The sequence below is a fragment of the Solanum lycopersicum genome, chromosome 7 (genome assembly GCF_036512215.1).
Source record: "Solanum lycopersicum chromosome 7, SLM_r2.1".
NCBI lineage: Eukaryota > Viridiplantae > Streptophyta > Magnoliopsida > Solanales > Solanaceae > Solanum > Solanum lycopersicum.
Window position 1 is genome coordinate 69917649 of NC_090806.1, and position 22554 is coordinate 69940202.

The 22554-nt window shown below is 33.6% G+C and overlaps 3 protein-coding genes across 6 annotated transcripts; 1 reads left to right on the forward strand and 2 right to left on the reverse strand.

Moving 5' to 3' along the window:
* The first annotated feature begins 316 nt into the window (after nucleotides 1-316).
* On the forward strand, nucleotides 317-5987 carry LOC101244788 (leucine-rich repeat receptor kinase RGFR3-like protein). Its single transcript, XM_004243975.5, has 2 exons — nucleotides 317-5074; nucleotides 5360-5987. Exons 1-2 carry the CDS (start codon nucleotides 2293-2295, stop codon nucleotides 5824-5826), a joined length of 3249 nt encoding a protein of 1082 aa, XP_004244023.1. The 5' UTR covers nucleotides 317-2292; the 3' UTR covers nucleotides 5827-5987.
* An 853-nt stretch (nucleotides 5988-6840) lies between these two features.
* Nucleotides 6841-10403, reverse strand: LOC101244505 (uncharacterized). The gene is made up of 6 exons (XM_004243974.4): nucleotides 10250-10403; nucleotides 8858-9144; nucleotides 8661-8769; nucleotides 8238-8330; nucleotides 7851-7938; nucleotides 6841-7440 (listed from the first exon to the last, which is right to left on the reverse strand). The coding sequence occupies exons 1-6, from the start codon at nucleotides 10312-10314 to the stop codon at nucleotides 7150-7152; spliced, it is 933 nt and encodes a 310-aa protein (XP_004244022.1). The 5' UTR covers nucleotides 10315-10403; the 3' UTR covers nucleotides 6841-7149.
* A 588-nt stretch (nucleotides 10404-10991) lies between these two features.
* Nucleotides 10992-19002, reverse strand: LOC101261343 (kinesin-like protein KIN-14F). 4 transcript variants are annotated; one of them, XM_010325935.4, is made up of 18 exons: nucleotides 18721-19002; nucleotides 18117-18307; nucleotides 16391-16554; nucleotides 15841-15981; nucleotides 15377-15736; nucleotides 15157-15225; nucleotides 14834-15046; nucleotides 14616-14697; nucleotides 14407-14502; nucleotides 14152-14331; nucleotides 13900-14006; nucleotides 13608-13786; nucleotides 13332-13496; nucleotides 12998-13251; nucleotides 12652-12815; nucleotides 12396-12563; nucleotides 11601-12310; nucleotides 10992-11510 (listed from the first exon to the last, which is right to left on the reverse strand). In XM_010325935.4, the coding sequence occupies exons 2-18, from the start codon at nucleotides 18286-18288 to the stop codon at nucleotides 11492-11494; spliced, it is 3243 nt and encodes a 1080-aa protein (XP_010324237.1). In that variant the 5' UTR covers nucleotides 18289-18307; nucleotides 18721-19002; the 3' UTR covers nucleotides 10992-11491. The 4 variants fall into 4 exon arrangements, with proteins under 4 accessions (XP_010324237.1, XP_010324236.1, XP_069143687.1 ...); XM_010325934.4 differs by having other exon boundaries at nucleotides 10992-11523; XM_069287586.1 differs by having other exon boundaries at nucleotides 10992-11523; nucleotides 13332-13786.
* Nucleotides 19003-22554: the final 3552 nt, after the last annotated feature.

Below are 22554 nucleotides of genomic sequence, written 5' to 3' on the forward strand. Positions count from 1 at the left end.
GTTGATATTTTTTATATTTATGAATGAAAACTTTGCTCGAGTCAAAACCTAGCTAGTTGATTCTCCCTTAATATTTAGGTGAATCGTAAATTTAGCTATAGTTAGTCATCATTAATCTTACGTGGCTACTCCTTGAAGAAAAAAATGAATTAATAACATTTTTTAAAAATGAAAATCCGTGATCGAATTAAGCTAAATTTGAAAACAAGAGGATTGAGATCTAATCTACAATTATTATTTTTTAAAATAAAGAAAGCACTTAAAAAAATAATTTGTTGTTGTACTTTTGTCTCTCACATTAAAGGGAAGTGCTCTTTTTTCTTTTTATTTTTTAGTATTATTTTAAGACAAGATTAATATTCTTCCCGACAACATGACCTCAAACTTTTACAATTTAATTAAATTAATTAAAGCTTAATTATTTTTAAAAAAAAATTGCATGTTCTCATCACTACTACTAGAAGAGATCTCCATCTTAATGATAATATTATAAGTATAATTATTGTCTTACAAATACAGTATATTATATATTATTTATTCATATGCACTTATTCTTCTACTACCTCCTAAGAATTATGGATCCAGATCCCCAAGCTTTAAATAAAAATATGTTTTTCTCTTTAATTATTTGTTTAATTTTGGGTGAGAAAGATTAGTAAGGGAACTTTTTGATAATCACCTGTGCTTAATTATTTTATGAAAATTATCCATTCTTTGTTTTAGCAAAAAAGCTAAGGTATAACTTTACTTCTCTATTATACAAAATATTTAATTTTATCGTTTGCCTTATCTTATACTTATTCTTGATTTTAATGAATCTCTTATATGGACTTGATCGAATTTTCGTGTCAAAATATTTTATGAAAATATTCGAACTTACATTTTTTTTACTATAGTTTAAGATTGTCACCGATCATCCTTTAGGTTATAGCTTCACTATAGTCGAGATCTAATTAAAGCGAAAAGATATAAATGATCCAAAAATATTCTTCACTTTTTCCTGTTTTGTTAGTTTTATTCCTTTCTTTCATATTTTAGTTTGCTACGTGAAAAGATAAATATACATTGAAATAGTTGAGAACAATATTAAAAAGTCATTAATTATATCCATGCTGATATAAAAAAGATAAATATATAATAAAATAATTAAGACGTACGCATATTTAATCGTAGCCTCTCAACTTCATCATAAAGTCATTACCAGCCATAAGTATTATATAACTGTAACATGTGGCTGACTCATACTATTTGTACATGAGATGATGGACCATTTCAATATAAAGAACATGCTCTTCTTCACTACTTTGGAAACAAAAAAATATTTACCAGAATGACCCCTACCCTTAAAATACCAAACAAAAAATAAATTCTTAATGAATTGTACCTTGTTATAAATTACACAACAAGAATGGCAGAAATTGGTCCTCATAAAGAGTTGTTATTTGTAATGGTGCTGGCCTTATAGCTATCAACAACCCTCATTTCAAAATCAAGACATTAATTTTACAACTAAAAAGAAAGGGATATGATAATTAATACATTTAGAACCAGCATTTATTTGTTTCCCTTTTGGGCCATACAAATCATATTAATGTTGATCGGATTTTTTAAAAATATTGTAGGATATTTAACATTATGGATTCTTCTAAAATAATGCATATCGTGTATAATAGGTGTGAATTTCGAATAACTAACTCTCTACTAGATAACATATGAAATGACCAAGAGAAAAAGTCCTTTTGGATATATAGAATAGAGCCAACAAACATCATTTAAATTGGTCTTGTCGGTATAAAGAAAAACCAAAAATAACATGCTCTTAATCCAAACACGTCCTAGGCGTAGAGGCGATTCGTATCGCCCCTTATCCCCAAATATGAGAATATGTTAATTATGTTGCTGTAATTAGACTTAGTTGGCAAGTGTTTTTAATTTGCGATAATAAACAAGTCACAGTAAAATATATATTTTTAAAAGTTCGAACAACATAGATTAAGACACGGAACTTATTGGACTTATCATATACTAACAAAAGAAAACAAAGAAAGAAAGATGAAAGATGGCAACATTAATATATATATCAATAAATAAATCCAAATGAAGCCATCTGCATCATCAACTCTGAATTAACAACTATCACCAAAGTTCAATAATAATAATAATAGAAAAATTCAAAGTGCTCTTGGATCTAGATCTTCTTCTGTTTTTCCTCTATAAACAAAACATGGGGTTCCCCCCTTTACAATCCCAAACTCCTCAACTTTCTCTCTTCTCTCTTAGCAGCAGCAAACAATGCTGGCTCCTTCAACATATCCCTTTCTTCTTCTTTTACTTTTCCTCTCTTCTTGTTATTCACTTGATATACAAACACAAACACTTGTTGCATGGAAAAAAACATTAAACATAACTTCAAATGATGTTTTAACATCATGGGATTCTTTAGATAAAAGTCCTTGTAATTGGTTTGGCATAAGTTGCAATTCCAATGGTCATGTTGTTAGTATAAGTCTTAAGTCAGTTGATTTACAAGGTTCATTGCCTTCAAATTTTCAGTCACTCAAATTCTTGAACACTCTTGTTCTTTCATCTGTTAATCTTAGTGGTCCAATCCCAAAAGAGTTTGGTGATTATCTTGAACTTAAGTTTATTGATATTAGTGATAATTCAATCACTGGTGTCATTCCTCAAGAACTTTGTAACCTTATAAAGTTAGAAACTTTATCACTCAGTTCAAATTTTCTTGAAGGTGATATCCCTTTAGAGATTGGGAACTTGTTTAATCTTAAGAAGTTTTTGATTTATGACAATCAACTTAGTGGTGAAATTCCAAAGGGTATTGGGAAGTTGAAGAATCTTGAAGAATTTAGAGCTGGAGGGAATCAAAATCTTAAAGGAGAACTCCCTTATGAGATTGGAAACTGTATGAACTTGGTCTTTTTAGGCCTTGCTGAAACAAGCATTTCAGGGAATTTGCCAGTGTCAATTGGAAACCTGAAAAAGATTCAGACTATTGCAATTTATACAGCTCTTTTGTCTGGATCAATTCCTGAAGAGATTGGGAATTGTAGTGAACTGCAGAACTTGTATTTGTATCAGAATTCGATATCCGGTTCGATTCCAAGGAGTATAGGGAAACTCAGGAAGCTTCAAAGTTTGTTGCTTTGGCAGAATAGTATAGTTGGTGTGATTCCAAATGAGCTTGGGAATTGTAAGTCCATTACAGTTATTGACTTGTCTGAGAATCTCTTAACAGGTAGTATTCCTACAAGCTTTGGTGAACTTTCAAGTCTTGAAGAATTGCAGTTGAGTGTCAATAAGTTATCAGGTACACTACCTACTGAAATATCAAATTGTACTAAATTGTCTCATTTGGAAGTTGACAATAATGATATATCAGGGGAAATTCCTAATGAAATAGGTAAGTTAAAGAGCTTGACATTATTCTTTGCTTGGCAAAATAATTTAACAGGTGAAATTCCTGTTTCATTATCTAACTGTGAGAATCTTCAGGCTTTAGACCTTTCTTACAATAATCTTTTTGGTTCCATACCTAAAGAAATTTTCAGTTTGAAAAATCTAACAAAGTTGTTGCTTCTTTCCAATGATTTGTCTGGTTTTATACCAACTGATGTTGGAAACTGCACAAATTTGTATAGATTTAGAGTGAATAGGAATAGGCTAGGTGGTACTGTTCCATCAGAAATAGGAAAGTTGAGTAATTTGAACTTTCTTGACATGAGTGGAAATCATTTTATGGGAGAAATTCCTTCAGCAATATCAGGATGTAAAAATCTTGAGTTTCTTGATCTCCATTCGAACGCGTTTACTGGTTCTTTGCCAGAGAAACTGCCAGGGAGTCTACAGTATGTGGATATTTCAGACAACAGGCTTTCGGGTTCGTTAAGTCCAAGTGTTGGTTCTTTAACAGAATTAACAAAATTGAATCTTGGGAAGAATCAACTTTCTGGTAAAATTCCAGCTGAGATAGTTTCTTGTAGTAAGCTTCAGCTGTTAGATCTCGGGTACAATGGTTTATCAGGTGATATACCTAAAGAGTTGGGTCGAATACCATCCCTTGAAATCTCTCTTAACCTTAGTTGTAACCAGTTTACAGGAGTGATTCCAAGTGAGTTTTCTGGTCTTAGCAAATTAGGAAACCTTGATCTTTCCCACAACAAACTCACCGGGAATTTAGACGTTCTCACGAACCTTCAAAACCTTGTTTCACTCAACATATCATTCAATGACTTCTATGGAAAACTTCCCAATTCTCCATTCTTTCATAAGCTTCCTTTGAGTGATCTTACTGGAAACCAAGCTCTATACATTTCTGGTGGGGACGTGATCCAAACGGGGCCTGCTGGACATGCCAAAACCACCATGAAGCTTGCTATGTCAATCCTAGTCAGTATAAGTGCTGTGCTGGTTCTGCTAGCCATCTACACGTTGATCAGGATGAGAATGGCCGCAAAGTATGGACCAGAAGTTGATACATGGGAAATGACTCTTTACCAGAAGTTGGACTTTTCAATAGATGACATTGTTCATAATCTAACGTCAGCTAATGTCATTGGCACTGGGAGCTCTGGGGTTGTATACAGAATAATGACCGAAAATGGGGTGACTTTAGCAGTCAAGAAAATGTGGTCATCAGAGAAATCAGGAGCATTTGGTTCAGAAATTCAAACACTTGGTTCAATCCGGCACAAGAACATCGTACGCCTTCTCGGCTGGGCTTCAAACCAGAACATGAAGCTTCTGTTCTATGACTACCTTCCCAATGGGAGTTTGAGCTCATTACTCCATGGTGTTGGCAAAGGAGCAGCAGAATGGGAAAACAGATTTGATGTAGTCCTTGGAGTAGCCCATGCACTTGCATACTTGCATCATGACTGTGTACCCCCTATAATGCATGGAGATGTCAAAGCAATGAATGTATTGTTAGGCTCTAGAATGGAGCCTTACCTGGCCGATTTCGGGTTGGCAAGGATTGTCAACACTGATGTTGATGCAGACTTGTTAAAGGAGAGTCAAAGGCCTCATCTTGCTGGTTCTTATGGATATATGGCTCCAGGTAATTATTTTTACTGCATTTTTTTACTCATTATCTCAGATTGATGATGGAGAAAGTAGAACTAGTCAATTTATGATGAATCCTCACAATACAAAAGATACCATTGTTGTAGAACTCACTATCTCAATTAGCTGAAAGCGAATGTAAAACTAGTCAATTTATAATGAATCCTCAGAATACAAAAGATACTGTTGGTGTTGTACTCATTAGTCATTATATCAGCTTGATTAGTTGCATCAACTTTTCTTGAATTGACAAAGACTCTTGGTTATTATGTGTCCACAGAACATGCTTCGATGCAACGGATCACAGAAAAGAGTGATGTATACAGCTTTGGTGTGGTCCTCTTGGAGGTACTAACAGGAAGGCATCCACTGGATCCAACGTTGCCCGGAGGTGCACACTTAGTACAATGGGTACGAGATCATTTACAAAGCAAGCTCGATCCAAATGACATTCTTGATCCAAAGCTTAGAGGCAGGGCTGACCCTGAGATGCATGAAATGCTGCAAACTTTAGCTGTTTCATTCCTGTGTGTGAGCACGAAAGCTGATGATCGTCCGATGATGAGGGATGTTGTAGCCATGCTCAAGGAAATTCGGAATGTTGATCCTGTTGTGTCTGAATCCGACCTGTTGAAGAAAAATGCAAGTGTAACACCTCTTCCAAAATCACCTGGCACCAAGAATGTGGATTCTCAAATGTCTTGTAGCTGCTCTTTTGTATTTTCGGATAACTCTATCACCAAATAAGGCATCAACATAGTGAACAAATTTGTGAATATAGCATTATTAGCAGTATGAGTTAGAGCAGGTTATAGATTTTATAAAAAATCATGTATCCTATTAAAGAAGTTTTCAATTTAGCATGAGCATTATAGAGTGAAAAGATCAGTTTTCATCATTATCTGAAATTGGTAAGACTTTTTACATATACCAATTCAAATGACTGTTCACTTAATATCGTTTTCACTCATAAAATTTGAAACTCTATGATAATAACTATTTTCCAAAGACGCAGGCAGAAAAGTAGTATTTCTATGTTATTTTCTCACCAGCCTAAGCCTTTAGTAAGCGAATTGATAAAAAGTAATAGATATTTAGTTAAATAATTACGTGCATACAAGTTGTTCTAAATGTCGCCGTTATTAAAAGAAAGTACATGTGGGAAGTGAATCAATCATTGTGGGGGAGAGGGTTTTGGAGTTATGTACCTTGAATTTATTGAATGCAAATTAAGATTCCCAATTGTCTTGTAAGAAATAGTTAAGCTACCAACTATGAGTTGGCCCCATCACATGATCATGTGATTTCTGATAAAAGCTTTAATAAGCAATTAGTAGGCTAGTGGGTTGGGGATGAATGTCACATAACTTTAATTTCAAGTTGGAATTTATCCTCATAATGTGGGATTTTGTGTAAAAACATGATACCATTTGCTTGAAAATAGTTTCATATATAATCGGGTCTCGAATTTGAGTTATGTGAAAATATTATGACAAGGAGTGATTTCTCCTTTAATGAACCTTACTTTCTATTAATATATGAAAAATAAGCAGAAAACATGTGAATTTTTTTCGATATTCTAGAAATCCCGAGGACAGGTGGCACATACTTAGAAACTCAACAGATAACGAGCTCGCCCTTATACTCTTCTCCACTTACCTATCAAGTTTTTGTCCATGAAAGGTTTCAAATCTCATGACGTACATCTAATCCACACATCATTATACTCTTATCACTTGATCAAAACCCGGGGGCAAAACATAAAGTTAAAAATGGGAACATTCTTATTTACAATCTGGTTAATGTGGCAAAATACAGTACAATTTACTTCCAGTGAAACTGCTCACTTCCTGATACAAAAAGACTTTAGGGCTCTTGACTTCTTGCCTTCTGTATTGATCTTAACACTTGAAAACTATTTTTGAGATGGCAAAAATAGACCGAATAATTGACACAGTTCCTTGTACTTCCACTAAGGGCCATTTTACAGTAGGAAGAGCTCGTCTACCTCATCGAGTTAAGGCAACATCAAACAGATCATTATAATCCCTTTCGCTGAGTAAAGGGACTCTATTGAGGATGGCTGGATTCTAACTTCTTAAGTATGAAACTAACCACGCTCCAATCAAAGCCACGATACTGAAGCCAACGAATAATCCTTGCTTTACGTTTTTCTCTAGGCATATCTTGCCCTTTAAGCCACTGTTTAGATGCCTGGACATATAATTGATCCAGAGACGGTTTTGATATAGCATGTCCTGATTCTCTTGATTCTTGCTCTTCACCAGCTTCGTCATTCTTGAAGACCAATTTTATGGCATTGTCTGCATCCACTTCACTTACACCCTTCTTGATCAAGGCCTAACAAAAAATGGCAAGGCCATTCAATAGGGTTCTAACAAAAATAAAGGGACCAAAGCTACTCTTCTATTTGATAAACTGCAGGATAGAAAGAATGAAAAAGAGTGTAACTACTCAAAAAAACTAATAAAGCACCAGATGCTTGGACTACAACAACTACAACAATGCCTCAGTCACGAATAAGTTGAGGTCGGCTACCAGAATGCTGAAATAGCTAAACAAATGACTACTTCCATAATTGCACTTCATTATGATGTTAACATTTTTTTATTTCTTCTCATAAAGTAGTCAACTTAGGATTCCACAAGAAGCATATATGCTCTCACATGCTCCTAATGGATGGGCCAAAAAAATAAAAAGTAGGCTCAAAATCTCAATAAGTGAAGCAGTTCACAAAGAGAAAAATTTACTTGCTTGATTCGTCGTGGACCCCAACTTGAGGAAGACCATCTGGACCGAGAAAACATTTCAGCATACAGACCGTCATTGATTAAACCCCTAGAGCAATACACAGAACAAATCCAGATGAGGCCAATTATGATGAAATTAAGATGGATCAGTGAAATACAAACTCATAAATGACTGATAAAACCTATTGCATTATGTTCTTCAATTTTCCTTTTAGCAAGTTTAAGTGTAGCACTTCACTCTAGATAACAATAGAAAAATGTAGGTGAACAAGTGACAAATGAGTACCAATAGCCAAAATGTAACAGAGACTTGAAATAACATTTCTGTATTATCGAAGACGTGGTTGATAACTATGATGGGAACATCAAGATTCCAGTTTGATTTACCTGGTATGGAAATCTGTTATTACAGCATTAACAACATTGACTGTAAACTTTCTTCCCATGAGCTTCTTCTGCAGTTCTACAGCCGTAAGTGCTCTGCACAGTAAAAAAGCATGCATCAAAAAAGTGGTTCTCTTTGCATCAGTGTGAGGACCTCTTTTCTTAACTTCAATAGTTGGAAAGATAATTTATGTGCATCAGCAAGGTTCTAACAGTTTCATAGTTCACGCATCTAAAGTGAAATCAACGCTCACACAACTTTATGTGGTATGCCAGTATATAATTAAGGAGATGAAAATATAAAACTTAGAGAGTCAGAGTCACCAACACTCAGGTTGCAAGTAAGATCAGTGCAGTGAGCTAACAATAGTTGACTGCAAATAATAACGACCAGATAGAGAGAGACGAGACATTTAATATTCCAACCTTGAAGCAAGTAATCGAACTGCGATTGTCTCAGCATCTTGCCTAGCTTTATCAGTTTCAGCTATACCATGTTCAAGTACAAAATCTTCATCAACTTCATCTTCCTTCCCTGAAATTCCATATTCAGCCTCTTATTTGAATTTGAGTTTCCACTACAGGTAAAAACAACAGAGAGATGTGAATCGATTCAACCATACCCCATTCAACCTCATCATCTAAGCTGGTGATAAGCTTTTGCTTATGATTTCGAGACTTGGAATGAAAAGGTATATCTCCGTACTTCGACCCTCCACCACCGACAGAAAATTCAGTTTCCTGAACTTTCCTGTTTAAGAAGCTGTTTTTTTCGATGTCCAAAAAGTGCTTCTTTGGCAAAGCAGATTCTGACTCTTGGCTTTCATTAGATCTCTTGGGGATGTGCCTGACTGGAAAAGCGCTATAATCTCTGCCTCGGGAGCAGCTTATGGCACTGAACTTCTGCACCCTAATAATCATATATTCATATCATACTAAAACAAACCATTTTATTGGACTAACATACATACAAAGCCAACCATAGTTATATGCCCATTTCAATAAATGTGTATGAGCTGTACTATATTTCATGGCCATATTTGCCCTAAATATCAAAGCTTTGCTTAGCCAAACCATGAGACGCAGGTATCGATTTCAAGAATTTTGAGAACGACTGTCTAGATCATTTCTATGTGCAGGTTTGCACAATAAATTTCAAATTTGCTTTAACAAATCCACGTAATACAAGAACTCATTTCGAGAAGTTGAAGAATGAACTGTCCTAATATTTTCTATGGTCAAATTTGCTCTAAAGATCAAATCTTAGCTTCACAGATTCATGTAACAGAAGTAACCATTTCAAGAATTTCGAGAATAAACAGCGGTACTCTTTTAGTTAAATGATCATGCTTACCTAAAGATCAAACCTTTTTTAACCAATGCACATAACACAAGAACTTATTCAAACCTTTTCTTCACGAATCCATTTAACACAAGTACCAATTTCAAGAATTGGGAGAATGAACTGCTGTAATCTCTTCCTATTGTCATGTTTGTCCTAGAGATCAAACCTTTTCACTAAAAACCCCACGTAACACAACTACCCATTTTGATAATTTGGACAATGAACTGTAATAATCTTTTCGATGGTCACATTTGGCCTACAAAATCAAACCTTCTCTTCACTAAATCCACTCACACAAATACCCATTTCAAGAATTTGGAGAATGAACTGCAGTAATCTCTTCCTATGGTCATATTTGTCCTAAAGATCAGACCTTTTCTCTAATAAAACCCAACATAACACAACTACCCATTTTCAACAATTTGGACAATTAACTGCTGTTATCTTTTCTATAGTCATTTTTTCCATGAAAATTAAATCTTTTCTTAACCAACCCACTTCACAGAATCACAGAAGCACTTAAAAGAAATGTCAGGTTATAAAAATACTATTCTATAACATCAAAAAATGCAGTAATATGTGTGAACATGACAGAACTCTAGTAAACATAGTTGCAGCTACTAGTATAAAGAATTTACTATAAATTCTTCAAGTGAGGAAAATTGCTAACCAGGGGATGATAATGGCTCTAGAATGAAACAGGATTGAAGCTTTAACTATGAAAGAAAGTGCCATGTTCTGTTTCCCAGAGCTAGGGCTTTGTACATTTTAATTTGGCTAAAGTGCCAAAAAGTGACTCTTGAACTATATTTTATACTTTTACTTTGCTTTTTTTGCACAAATTTATGTCTCAAAGGAGTATGTGACTAATTTCTGGCACATGAAAAAATTAATAGACTAACTGCTAACACATAATAAAGTTTAAATCTTGAATTTATATTTCGTTGAACTGTTAAAAAAGAGATTGGAAATCCCTAATATTTGCTAATATATTACTCAATCGTAAATACAATAATTTGACGTTTATAATAACTTCGTTATATATTGTCTTTAAATTATAAAAAAAATTTGCGCAAAAAAAAATTGTCTAAATGGTTAAGTTGCAACAAAAACAAAAATTATAGTAATGTCAAAAGGAGATATCTTCCAAAAAAAACAACAACAATGCACTACTAGTCAATTACTCATTTTGTGTGACACAATCAAAATTTTGACCGTGAATTAGAATATAATTTTATTTACTTTTTAAAAATAAAATGTATATATTTAAATCTACATAAAAATAGAGTAATAATTAATAAATTAATGAATACTCAGTTGCTGAGTTTGCTGTCTCTTGTTCAAATGTAATTGACATAGAGATAAAGATGATGTTTAAGAGTATCACAGAGAAAAAATAACTTGAATGTTCATTATATCCACACAAAAAAGCCTTTGATGTTTCATTCCAAATATCAAAACAAAGAACACTTTCTACATATATTTTAAAGTTTTATCAGTTTGTATATATAAATACATGGCAATATATATCACTTCAAATAAAGTTTGAGGATATATTAGTGGTTGAAGTCCTCAATAACATCAACAACCATCTCTCAGTAATGAGGGGCATGCTCCAAAATGCATGAAGTGGCTGTACAAGAACTACCAAATTAGTTGATCCAAATGATGTGTAGTATATAAATATCAAACTTCTCTCAGGGCAAAAACATGAATTTTCCGCGCGGTGTTGATCTGCTTCTTCTCAATTCTGGAGCCAATGAGTTGTTCACTTCCTTTGAATTTCGAGCAATTTTATTGGCATTGGATGGTTTATCTTCTGGTTTCCTGAATTCAGGATTGAATGAATTGTTTACCTCAGCATTTCGAAGCATGTTATTGCCACTTGATGGTCTGTCTTCATATTTACCAGCTAAAAATGCTTCAACTGTCTGTGATATTTCTCTGTGTGAAATCGATTAGTTAATACAAAAAATAGTCGTTATATAGTATGTGTAGATTCTCAGAGAAGTAGGCCTTACCGTTCAACGTTTTGAGAGTTCCTTGAGAAGTTTCTTGGAAGATTTCCATTACCAAACCTTATGGTTCCACTTATATTGGATCCAACAAATCCATTCTCATTTTCAGACTCGGAAACATCGCTTCTCTGAGCTTCGTCCATCATTCCACCATGACATCCATCAGAAAGTAAGGTCACTGAAACATCTGATTTAATCTGTATTTTAGTTGATAACTGATGCTTGGATTTGAGCTTGTTCTCATTTTTACTTTTCCTGATTGCACCTTGTCTTACATTAAGCACTTGCTTAAACTGCTCCTCGTCGTGTTCTGGAATTTTCCTGTTGCTCATCTTCTGGAGGCTATATAGAACATCAGAGATATTTTCTTGCCTGGATTGCTCTCTTGAACTCTGATATCCTCTCGTTCTATCCGAAGAGACAATAGCTGGCATATTGGTACTAGACTTATTGATGGTGACAGGAGCTCTAGCAGGAAAAGGCAGTTTCATTACTGGTTGATTTTCAAATGTTTCAGGCTTGTTTCTGCTTCTGACATGAGCACCTCTATCTGTTGATATTGATCTTCTAATGGGTGGCGATGGTGATCTCCTCATGGGGGAGGCTGCTGATTTTTCCTCTGTGAGCAAGGGCATTTTTGGGATGAAATCCTTGTCCGTGAACTTCGAGGGAAACTGAGACCTCCTTTGTTTACCTGATGAACAGCTTCTTACCTATCTCACCACAACAGAAGTAATTAACAGTTGCAAGTATGATATGTGAAATGTGATGTTTTACTTGGATTTCCAACTCATTTACCTCTCTAATGTCATCCAGAGGACGCTGATTAGCTTCCGTTTTCAAGTTACTATTACCAATGTGCCTCATTGTTCGTAGAGGTGATGCTTGCCCTCGAACATTTACACCACTTTTTAGGAGTTCAAGTTCAGTTTCCTTCTTCTCCAGCACTTGCTTAAGGTTTGAGATCTAAATTAACCAGAAACAACACAAAGACATCAATTACAGGTACAAGAAATTGTTTGGTACTTTCAACCAGTAATTAAGAAGTTATGACCTCTTCTTTCATGTCTCGAATTTCACCAGTTTCTTTGTTAGAGCGAGCTGCGCCAAGATCTATGGAAGCAACCCTCTCAGCAAACTTGAGGGTGCTAACTGTTTCTCCAAATGCATCTGCCTCTGGATTTATGTGCACAAACATCAACGTCTTTGCCTGACCACCTGTAAAAGAGAAGGTAAAAATATTAACTTTTCAGGATTTTCGCTCTTTTTCAGCAGGATTATACATGGGTGTGATAAGCCTAGATAGATCGAAATAGGAATACTATCATTATTGGAGGTGAAAATGATTGCATTAACGAATTAAACTCGAAAAAAATGACCAAAAAGTGATCATTATCTACCTAATGAGTCTTGTAATACTTGAGTAAGCTTGCTGTTTCTATAAGGAATATGTGAGCTCTTTTGGGCAAGAGCAGAGATAACATCTCCTAATGCTGACAAAGATTTGTTTATATGTTGCGCCTCCTTTAGTCTCTCGCCAACAGCTTCAGATTTATCTACTCTCTCGCTTCCAGCTAAATCCACAAGGTGAAGGCAGCCCTTTAATGTAGATCCAGATACCAGCTCTCTTCCTCGAACATGAACTGTCAGAATACTGCAAATGTAGGAAGAAAATTAAAGAAGAATAACATCATGCAACACTTCATAATGTTCATCTACTTATGTAACTGGTACCTGTGAGACCTACTACTCCGCTCATTTAAAGCAGTAGCACCGACAGCACGGTTCTTCTGCCCAATTCTCATCAAATCAAGTACATCTTGAGTGCATGTAACTGGAACCAGACTAGCATCAGGTACGTTGAGGCCATTCAGTTGAGAATTATTTCGTATATCCAATGTTTGAAATGTTAAGGTTAGACAAAAAAATCCGAATTTTTTACTGTGTAAATGATGCAGTTCAGTTGAGCGTGTTACTATGTAATTCATCATATATCTGTGTAAAGGATATCGCCTGTTAGCCCCGTCAATGACTAAGAGATCTCTCACTTGCTCATTATATATTTCGATCATTTGGACTCCAACTTCATACTCTATCATGTCCTGTCTTGCCTTTGTAGTGCTGAATAAATCACGCAAAGCACGATAATTTACACCCCATGTCTCCTCTGTGTTCAAGTCTGGACCACTCTGGAAGCATGAAATATATGCATTTGTAAGATGTCAAAATGCAACGCACTGTTATCAGTACTTGAAGTAACACAATATTCAATCCCATCAAACATTATATCACTTAAAATTACCATGGTGTATGTCTTTCCTGAGCCAGTCTGTCCATAGGCAAAGATACAAACATTAAAACCATCAAGGACAGTCCTAACCAACGGCTGAGTGTCCACGTATATTTGTTCTGAAAATACAAAAATAAAGATGTTGATTAAGAGAATACTCCACAAACACAATCTTGTGATAGAAGAGAATTAAATGTGCTACTTATTATAGACAGAAAAAGAGAGAAGGTGCTAGAGCAAGGCGAGGTGAGAAAGAAGACATACCTTGAGTTACTTTAGTTCCAAAGACCTTGTTGAAACTGAAAATCTTCCTAGCATCTTTACCCTGCTTACGAGGATTGACAATCATGATATCTCCATTTTCTCCGATATAATCAACTGTGGATTGCATATCAGGTGGTCCTGATAGGAAGGGCCTAACTCTACAATATACCCTTATTGTCCCTGGTGAAGAAGTAAAAACTTAACTTCTATACCACAAACATTTTATAGGAAAATGTTAGAATTCAAGAAACTTACCTTTTAGGTCCTGGACTTGATTGTAAAGCAACCGATTTTCTTCCAGTACTTTGTGATAAGAAGATGAGGCCACCTCGAGGCCCTTGATATGGTGCACTGAGGAAAATCACTTTCAGATTCAAATACAGCGAAAAGATTATAGGATTTGGTAGATGGAACAGATATTACATTCATTTTTGTACATATAAGGACATTAACGTAGTACTAACCAAGCCTTCTAAATTCTTCTTCCCATCCTGACTTATACTTTTGAACGTCTAGCTTGGTTTCTCTGCAAAAGATTTTGAGCTCCTGAACGATAAATTAACGAGACAAGAATCAGTCGTTTCCTCATTAGTCTTCATTGTTTATTTGTGTTCCATACTATTCTCTACAAACAAATTGTTGTCCATGATTCAGTCAACTTATTGTAGTCAAATTATCATACCTCTAACTCCTTTTGTTGAACATCAACTATTTCTTCATTGGCAGCGGTGAAACCATTATTACACCAGCTGCTTTCACGTTTCCCACCACAAATGCATTCACTGGAGACCAAGCTAGTTCTGTGGCGCAAATAGTTTGATATGGCTTCGAGAACTTCTGATCTTGATAAAGTACTGCACTCATCTGCCAATATTTTCTTCAGAAAAAGTCTGAGCTGCAGGTGCCAAAGTAACTGTCAATCTACCACATTCGGTGACAAATGGTAATCGACATTAATATTGGTGTTACACCAGAAAATGCCCATCACAAAGTTGCTGTTGTTACCTGATTACTCTGAGAAACCAGCAATCCAGAGAAGTTCTTGACTACTTTCCTCAGCACAGCATCAATTACCTGCAAATGTTCGTCCTTAGTACAAAAGAAGGAATGACCCTTGAAATTTGTCTAACGTGAGATGTCTAAATGAAATGCATATACCAACTACTAGCTGCGGCTTCAATAAGGACGTTCTGTTTTTAGATAAACTACACATAGTCTTACCTACCATTGAATTCAAAGGGAAGTCCTCAACTCCATTCCTCTCCATAAGATAAGCTTGTAGAAGCCCGAGACCAAAGCGATCAAAGAGGAAGGTCAGTATATTAGCAGCATTTGATTCTTCAAGCGAGACTTCGCTAGATAAATGGAGAAATTCCAACAGCTGGTCGAATTGTGATGACTCAGAGTCATCCACTGATTCATCTGCACTGTCACTACCACCAAATGAGGACGGTGATCCTTTAGGACAGGACGTGATCCTGACAGTTCCACCATACTTCCAAACTCCAATTCCTCCAGCTTGTTTCCATTCATAATATCCTTTAAGGCACAAAATGCAGTCTACAACTTTGTTTGATGAACCACCCTACAAGTTCAAAACCTTTGCTCAATACAATGTACCTTGGAAAAACAATGTGAAACATACTTACATATAATCCACGCCAATTTGAACAAACTGATCAGTCTAACCTTTTCAAGATCAGATGCTTCGAATGTTAAAAGCTGCATTTTGCCAACAGCTACAAGGAAATTCCTCATGTTCTCGAAGTATTGAATAGCAGATTGAGCTGCACATTCTGAGGACATATCGACTACTGAATTCACCACCACCTAATCTCATGTATCAAAACATAATTAGTTACTTAAATGTTCAAGAATCCCTTCTTTCAAAGACATAAACGGTGCTTTAAGTTACTAATTTCACATTTTATGATGTTCAAGGATTTCTTCTTTCAAGGACATAAACTGTGTTTTAAGTTACTAATTTCACATTTTATGGACGAGTTTATGTTTTGTACACTTACAGTACAAAAAAATGTGCACGCTATTATGTATAGACATATGAAACCTGATATAACTGGTTGAATTTCATTGGTATTATATAAAAACAATCACAATGTCAGTGTATATAACTTAAAAACTTTGTGGTAATTAACTGAAATTATGTTTTAGGTGACCTGATAGCGTATAATTCATATTATACTAGCAATATTTAGAAGTTGAACTCTACTATAAGTACCTTGTGAACAGCACCAGGATTGACTTTGTTGAGGACATTGCAAAGAATGAGACCATTGCGAAGAGCACATCGAAATTCTTCTTCACTTGGTTCTTTTGGGAGCACCTCCGATGCACCGGAGTCCATCTGCCTCAGCCATTCCGCCGCCTGGTACCTCCTTGCAGCTGCAAGTAATTCATTCCTAATTTTAGTTTGAAATTTTAGAAGTAAATTACTAGTGTCATGGCTTAATTTCCCCATGCATGATATGTTTCCTACAAAATTATATTAAGATTTTTATTAGTGATTCGGTTATCATATTATCTATTATTATTATTGTTCTTACTTCTTTCACAAAGTAGAAACAGACTCCACCCCACATTGTTGTTGTATTAGTAATATTATTGTTTTCTTATACCTCCATTCCATTTCAATTTTCAGGGGAATGAACATATCCATTTATTTGTTAAATTTTACGTGACTCGAACTACTAACCTATATTGGAGGTGCTTAAAAAATTATTAATCTTTCTTTAATAAAGTACTATCTGGGCTGCTTAGGCTCCTGCTAATGGGCTCATAGACAGGCAAATAATGTACAAGACATAGCCCTACTTAAAGCCCAAATCATTTTTTTCCTTGCACATTTGCTTTCATGTCCATTACCTAAAAGTAAAGGCTCCTGAAATAAACTTGAGGTCCAGTGAAAGATAGTGAAGGAGTTAGGAATTGAGATGAGATTTTCTTTAAAAGAAACATTAAAAAGGTACAAATATTAAGGCATGAGTAATAAATGTCAAAACGTACTAAATATTACTAGAGAAGAATCTAGCCTTAAAAGTAATAATTTCACGTCGATTCAGAAACTTTTGTAAGAATAAAATTCTAGATCTGCTAAATATGAGTGCATTTTGGCCCACATGTACATAAAAGTAGAGTTATGTTATTTGGATCCAATCTTTATCTCAAGTCGTGTAGCATAAGGTTGGTAGTGCACCTTGGTGTAATTAATGATTATCAACCTCTTTTAAGCGTCATTTAAGGAAAATACAATTAATTATCCAAATTAGTTATCAATATTTGTTAATTTAACTTTGTTTAGGCAAAAGTATAGTCATGGGGGTGGACCATATAGACTACTAGAAACTTTTTTTAGTCTAAAGACTAGTGAACCAAATAACTCAAAGTTCCCAACAACTCCACAACATCATGATGTGAGGGACATCCCTTTATTTTTTTTTATTTCATCCTTTTCATCTTAAATTTAAATTCTTGGTGCAACAACACCACTAATACCACTCTTAAAATCATCTTCGTTTATTTTGTTCCTGTCTGTAATCATGATATTCTCGTTAATTTATGCATACATCGATTTATTATTTTTCATAATTGTCTAATCTGCAAAGCTAAGGTTGCGGTAAGGATATTCAATTGAATATACCTTGCTAGAAAATTATAATGCATCATAATAAATAATACATTTTTGTTATATACAAATGATTGCATTTTCTTGGCATTAGAGAATATTTCGATATAGTGGTAAAAAAAAATTATTAAAATATTTATAATCTAAGTATGACATTTTAGGATTAGTAACTTTTCGAGCTTCACCAATAAGGTCGTGACCCTATACAATTTGTTCTCATTTGTCTATAAAGCATAGAATTATCTGATATCTATGTCCGTCTACTATGCATTGAGAGTATCGTGTCCGGATATTATTGTTATAATAAATAATATTAACGTACCTGCTTCTTCAGCTTTTCTTTGAGCTAAATCACGATCGTTGAACATCTCCTCAGTGTTAGATACTTCATTACTACTTGAATTATAACCCAAATTTCCCTTCAATCCTCTAAAATTCTTCACTGGACTATTGAACAATGAATTGCTCTGATTTTGATTACTCTCTTGTGGCATCTTCAATCTCCTCGGTAAACTTTAAACAAAACACAAAACTTAGCTCTTAAAAATAACTAAGAGAGTCAAAATTCCCACTAAGTGCCTCAAAATATGAAAAAATAAAGTCAAATGTTATTCAAAACTTAACAAATAATTTTAATTACGTATAAACTGTATAAATTATTGGCATTAAAAGTTCATGCAAAGTAGCAAGTACATGAATCATAAATCACATTCAGTACTATGAAATGATTACGAATGAAACAGAGCACAAAACACACAATTATTTACTAATTATGAAATTGAGAATTAATACAATCCAAAAAATGTAAATAATAGCAACAATCAAAGTTCCAAAGCTACTGAGTTTTGCTGAACCGTAGACGAAGCTTTAGATGTTACAAAAATGAGAAAACATAACAAATTAGTTGATTTGTAGATTCAATGTACCTGTCAGAGAGTGAAGAATGAGTAATCGCCGGTGTCGGCGCCGGAGAAAGTAAGCAAACTGCAACGGATACTGGAAAGTGAAAGAACAATGATGAAGAAGAAGATTAAACGGTTGTGGAATTTTTGGATCTGAAAAGCTAAAGAATATGAATTAATTGATCGAAAAAATGAACGAGCTTCTCGTGTTTGGTTATTAGGATTCAAAAAAAAAAAATATAGGGAGAGTTTTTTTTTTAATGCAACGGATACAGAGAGACTCTGTTTTTTTTCAATGGAAAACAAAACTTATCTTTATTGGACTCTATTTTTAACGGTGAAGTTCACGGAAGTTGAATAAGCATACAATATTCTTTTTATTTGGTTATCATTTATGTTTTATTCCTACTTTTTAAATTAGTACTATTTTTGTGGCTATTTAATTGTCCATTTTAGAAATGATATATATTAAAATAGTAATAATTAGTATAGTAAAGTTATAATTTTACTCTTATTAATTATGATTTCAAAAAGAATGAATAATTTTCAAGAAATTTAAATGAGGGTATAATAGAAAAAAAATTATCCTTTCTTAATTTATCAAAATGGACAAGTAAATAAAGACATCTAAAATAAAAAATATGAACAAGTAAATAAAAACAGATGGAATATTATTCATAAGTTATGTTTAGACATGTGTTACGTTTTCTGAAAATTAACGCTCTATTAAGCACAAACCTTATTATTAAAGATCAAAATTAATTGAACAAGAAGTTATGTATTTACCATTCAATGTTATCGATAAATTAAGAACTGTTAGAGTGTAACGGCTTTTGACGGCGACGGAAAAAGTTCCACGTGGCGAGCTAAGGGAGCAATTCAGGTGGTGACAGGTGGGTTCCACTATGGGACCCATCGAACGTTGGACTGGGCGGCAAGATCTCGCCCAAACAGATGATATTTTTACTTTCCATTTAAGCCCTCGGACTCTACTACTATTTCTTATTAATTTTTTTAAAGATAAAATATAATATTAAAAAATTAGAATAAGGTACAACGTTAATATTTAAAATGTTTAATATTGTAAGAAACTGGAAGAAGAAAAAACTCTCACGTTCAATTTTACAGTAGGAATGGCATTCAAAATAATTTTCAGTCATAACTTTTAAATTTTTTATCAAAAGTAATTTTATTTCTGAAATTCAAACGAAAAAAATATGTCATTTTATCGATTATCAGAATCTTTAAAAAATTAGTATAATTTAAAAGATTATTGAAGATTCATCGAAATGCGGATCAATGTTCAATTTAAAAAAAAAAAGACAAAAACTATTTGTGTCCTAGTAGATTCTCTGAACAAATATATTTTATACATATAATTCAGGGTGAGGAATCACATAATTAATCTTATATTAGGACGAAAACCCACAGTATGCTTATAATAAACACAAGAAAAGACAAAATAGTCGCTATTTTCAAAAGGATGCATAAAATAAATCAAATAAAAGATAATTATAATGACATTTAAATTCCTGTAATAGCAGATTTAACTAAAAATGTGACATATAATGAAAGAGGCAAAGTTCATGTGTGTGGTATTTACTAGTTGACATACACTTTTAGACTTGTGGGATAACGTAGAATGTTGTTATTATTATTATTATTATATTATGAATATCTATTTAACTTAAATTTCACATTTATTTTATTTATGTATTATGGTGATAATACGAGTTGAGGCTAAATGAAAATATAAAAATTCATATAATCGATCATAACTTGTTAATTGAGACTAGCGTGTTATTATTTTTTACTGTTGTTAAATGTTTGCGGGTTTTAACATATTATTTATATAGGGGAAAAAAAGATGGAATATGTATAACACAAAGTCCGTTAGTATAAAAAATGAACGTTACGTTGGATACCTTCTTTTTGAATGATTTAAAGAGGCAAAAGTTTATCATGCCACCTTTTACTGTACTCTATTGGACCACTTTTAATAATCTTCTTAATTAAAATTTTGTTATTTTACTTAGTCACACTTGTCTCCACTAATTACTACTGACCTCACTTTTGATAAAACAAGCAAGAGTGAGAGACATGAATAATTAATTTATACTAATGGTGTGTTTTCCAAAATAATTGTGAAAGGATTAGACAAAATTGTGGTGAAATGATTCGCGATTATTTTATTTATACTCAGAAGTATGTAGGGTTTGAGTTATTAGAAATAGAAATAATATATTGCTAGTAAAATGAATTCTGCAGAAAATTGATTGAATTTAACAACTATCGAATATCAAATGAAAAAAAAAATTCGAAAGAGGAGGAGGCATGCACCATTATATGTAAATCAAAAGATTTCTTGATCATGCTTAATTATGATAAGGCCCGTTGACTATTAATTGGTTAATTTCTTGAATGATAAGGTTGAATTTCTTACATTTGTAGCATGTTATATATCAAACCTTACCAATTAGATATATATGCAAGGTGTACAATATTTCCTATAACTAAAAATACTTACTATTTTATAGTAATATTTCCTAATAAAAGAAAGATGACACGAGAATTTGAACTCTTGACCTAATACGTAAAGGTTCATGCAATCACCACTGCACCAAAGTGCTCTCTTGAACTTTTCTTGGTTCAACTAATTAACTCCTCGATCGAGCTCTTGTCTTTATTGAGTCTTTGATGCATCAGTTCGTATATGATAAATCATGGTGAATTAAGGTATTAAAATGAGATGAAATTAAGTATATCTAGAATTAATAGAAGAAAGTTACTTTGAAAGACGTACAATTATGTTTTCATGGTATAGTGATGATATAAATTAAGGTAAAATGAAAAAAACAATATGACGAATAAGGTTCAGTATTATCTAAATCGAATTTTTTTTAAGACTGACTCTTTAATAATATAATAGCGTATAAAAAATTAATTGCAGCAACAAAATAAAAAAAAAATAAAAGGAAGATAAACTAACTAAATCATTCTTGTTAGCCGACAATGTTCAATGGATAATAATCTTCATAATAATCTTAATTTACCTATAGTTGACTAATTTTAAGTTCTTTTGAGGTGAGTCCGCAATTGTGGGGTAATTTGTGGGATTGTGTTATACTATATAGTTTTTATTTAGTGCATGAAAGTTGAAGAAAGGAATAATTTCTTTCACTTTTGGGCTTTTAGGTGGGGAAAAGATGATCACTCTTTCTTCTTTTTAACCCAACAGACAATGGACAATTATGACTACACAACCCCTAACTAATTTTCACTATACTTTTTGACAAACAAAAGAAGAAGATGATTATATGTTGGCATGATACTTCCAAATGATTCCTAGGGACCAAACCCCAACTATATCCAAGACTTTCGAGAAGGAGTTTATTATCGTCAGTGCAGTGAAAGTTTTAATTTTTGTGTTTTTCTACTCATTAAATTGATAAGAAATACTTGTTAGGCTTAAACCAACCTTAAAACTAGCTTAAGAGATCAAGATTGTCTGAAATTATATAGAGACAATATTTTCCTTCCACACCCGACGCGGACTTGAACTTATGGTTTAGATATATACTACATGAACAAGATAAAACAAGGCTTGACATCGACTAAAACAAGATATAGACTTTGAATCTGACATAACTCAAGCCTAAAAGCTATTTAATATAAAAGTGGCTAAATTACCAAATGTATGCTCCATCAATATTTTCATAGATGGACCAAATTTATGGCCCATCAATATAAGTGCCACTTTCATAAAAACATATGGGCTTTTTGATTAGTGGACTATCAAAACCACAGCAGACTAAAGAAAATTTAGTGGGCTATAAGAATGAGAACATTAGCTATGTG

Excerpts from the sequence above, each read along its gene's own strand:
- LOC101261343 (XM_069287586.1), bottom strand. The coding sequence starts at position 18,288 with ATGCCACAAGAGAGTAATCAAAATCAGAGCAATTCATTGTTCAATAGT. Across the intron at positions 15,737-15,840 it reads AAGCATCTGATCTTGAAAAG|GGTGGTTCATCAAACAAAGT; the intron begins GTTAGACTGATC and ends TTGAACTTGTAG. Across the intron at positions 12,564-12,651 it reads TTCGAGACATGAAAGAAGAG|ATCTCAAACCTTAAGCAAGT; the intron begins GTCATAACTTCT and ends TGGTTAATTTAG.
- LOC101244505 (XM_004243974.4), bottom strand. The coding sequence starts at position 10,314 with ATGGCACTTTCTTTCATAGTTAAAGCTTCAATCCTGTTTCATTCTAGA. Across the intron at positions 8,770-8,857 it reads AGATGATGAGGTTGAATGGG|GGAAGGAAGATGAAGTTGAT; the intron begins GTATGGTTGAAT and ends ATGGAATTTCAG. Across the intron at positions 7,939-8,237 it reads ATAACAGATTTCCATACCAG|GGGTTTAATCAATGACGGTC; the intron begins GTAAATCAAACT and ends GTATTGCTCTAG.
- LOC101244788 (XM_004243975.5), top strand. The coding sequence starts at position 2,293 with ATGCTGGCTCCTTCAACATATCCCTTTCTTCTTCTTTTACTTTTCCTC. Across the intron at positions 5,075-5,359 it reads TTATGGATATATGGCTCCAG|AACATGCTTCGATGCAACGG; the intron begins GTAATTATTTTT and ends ATGTGTCCACAG.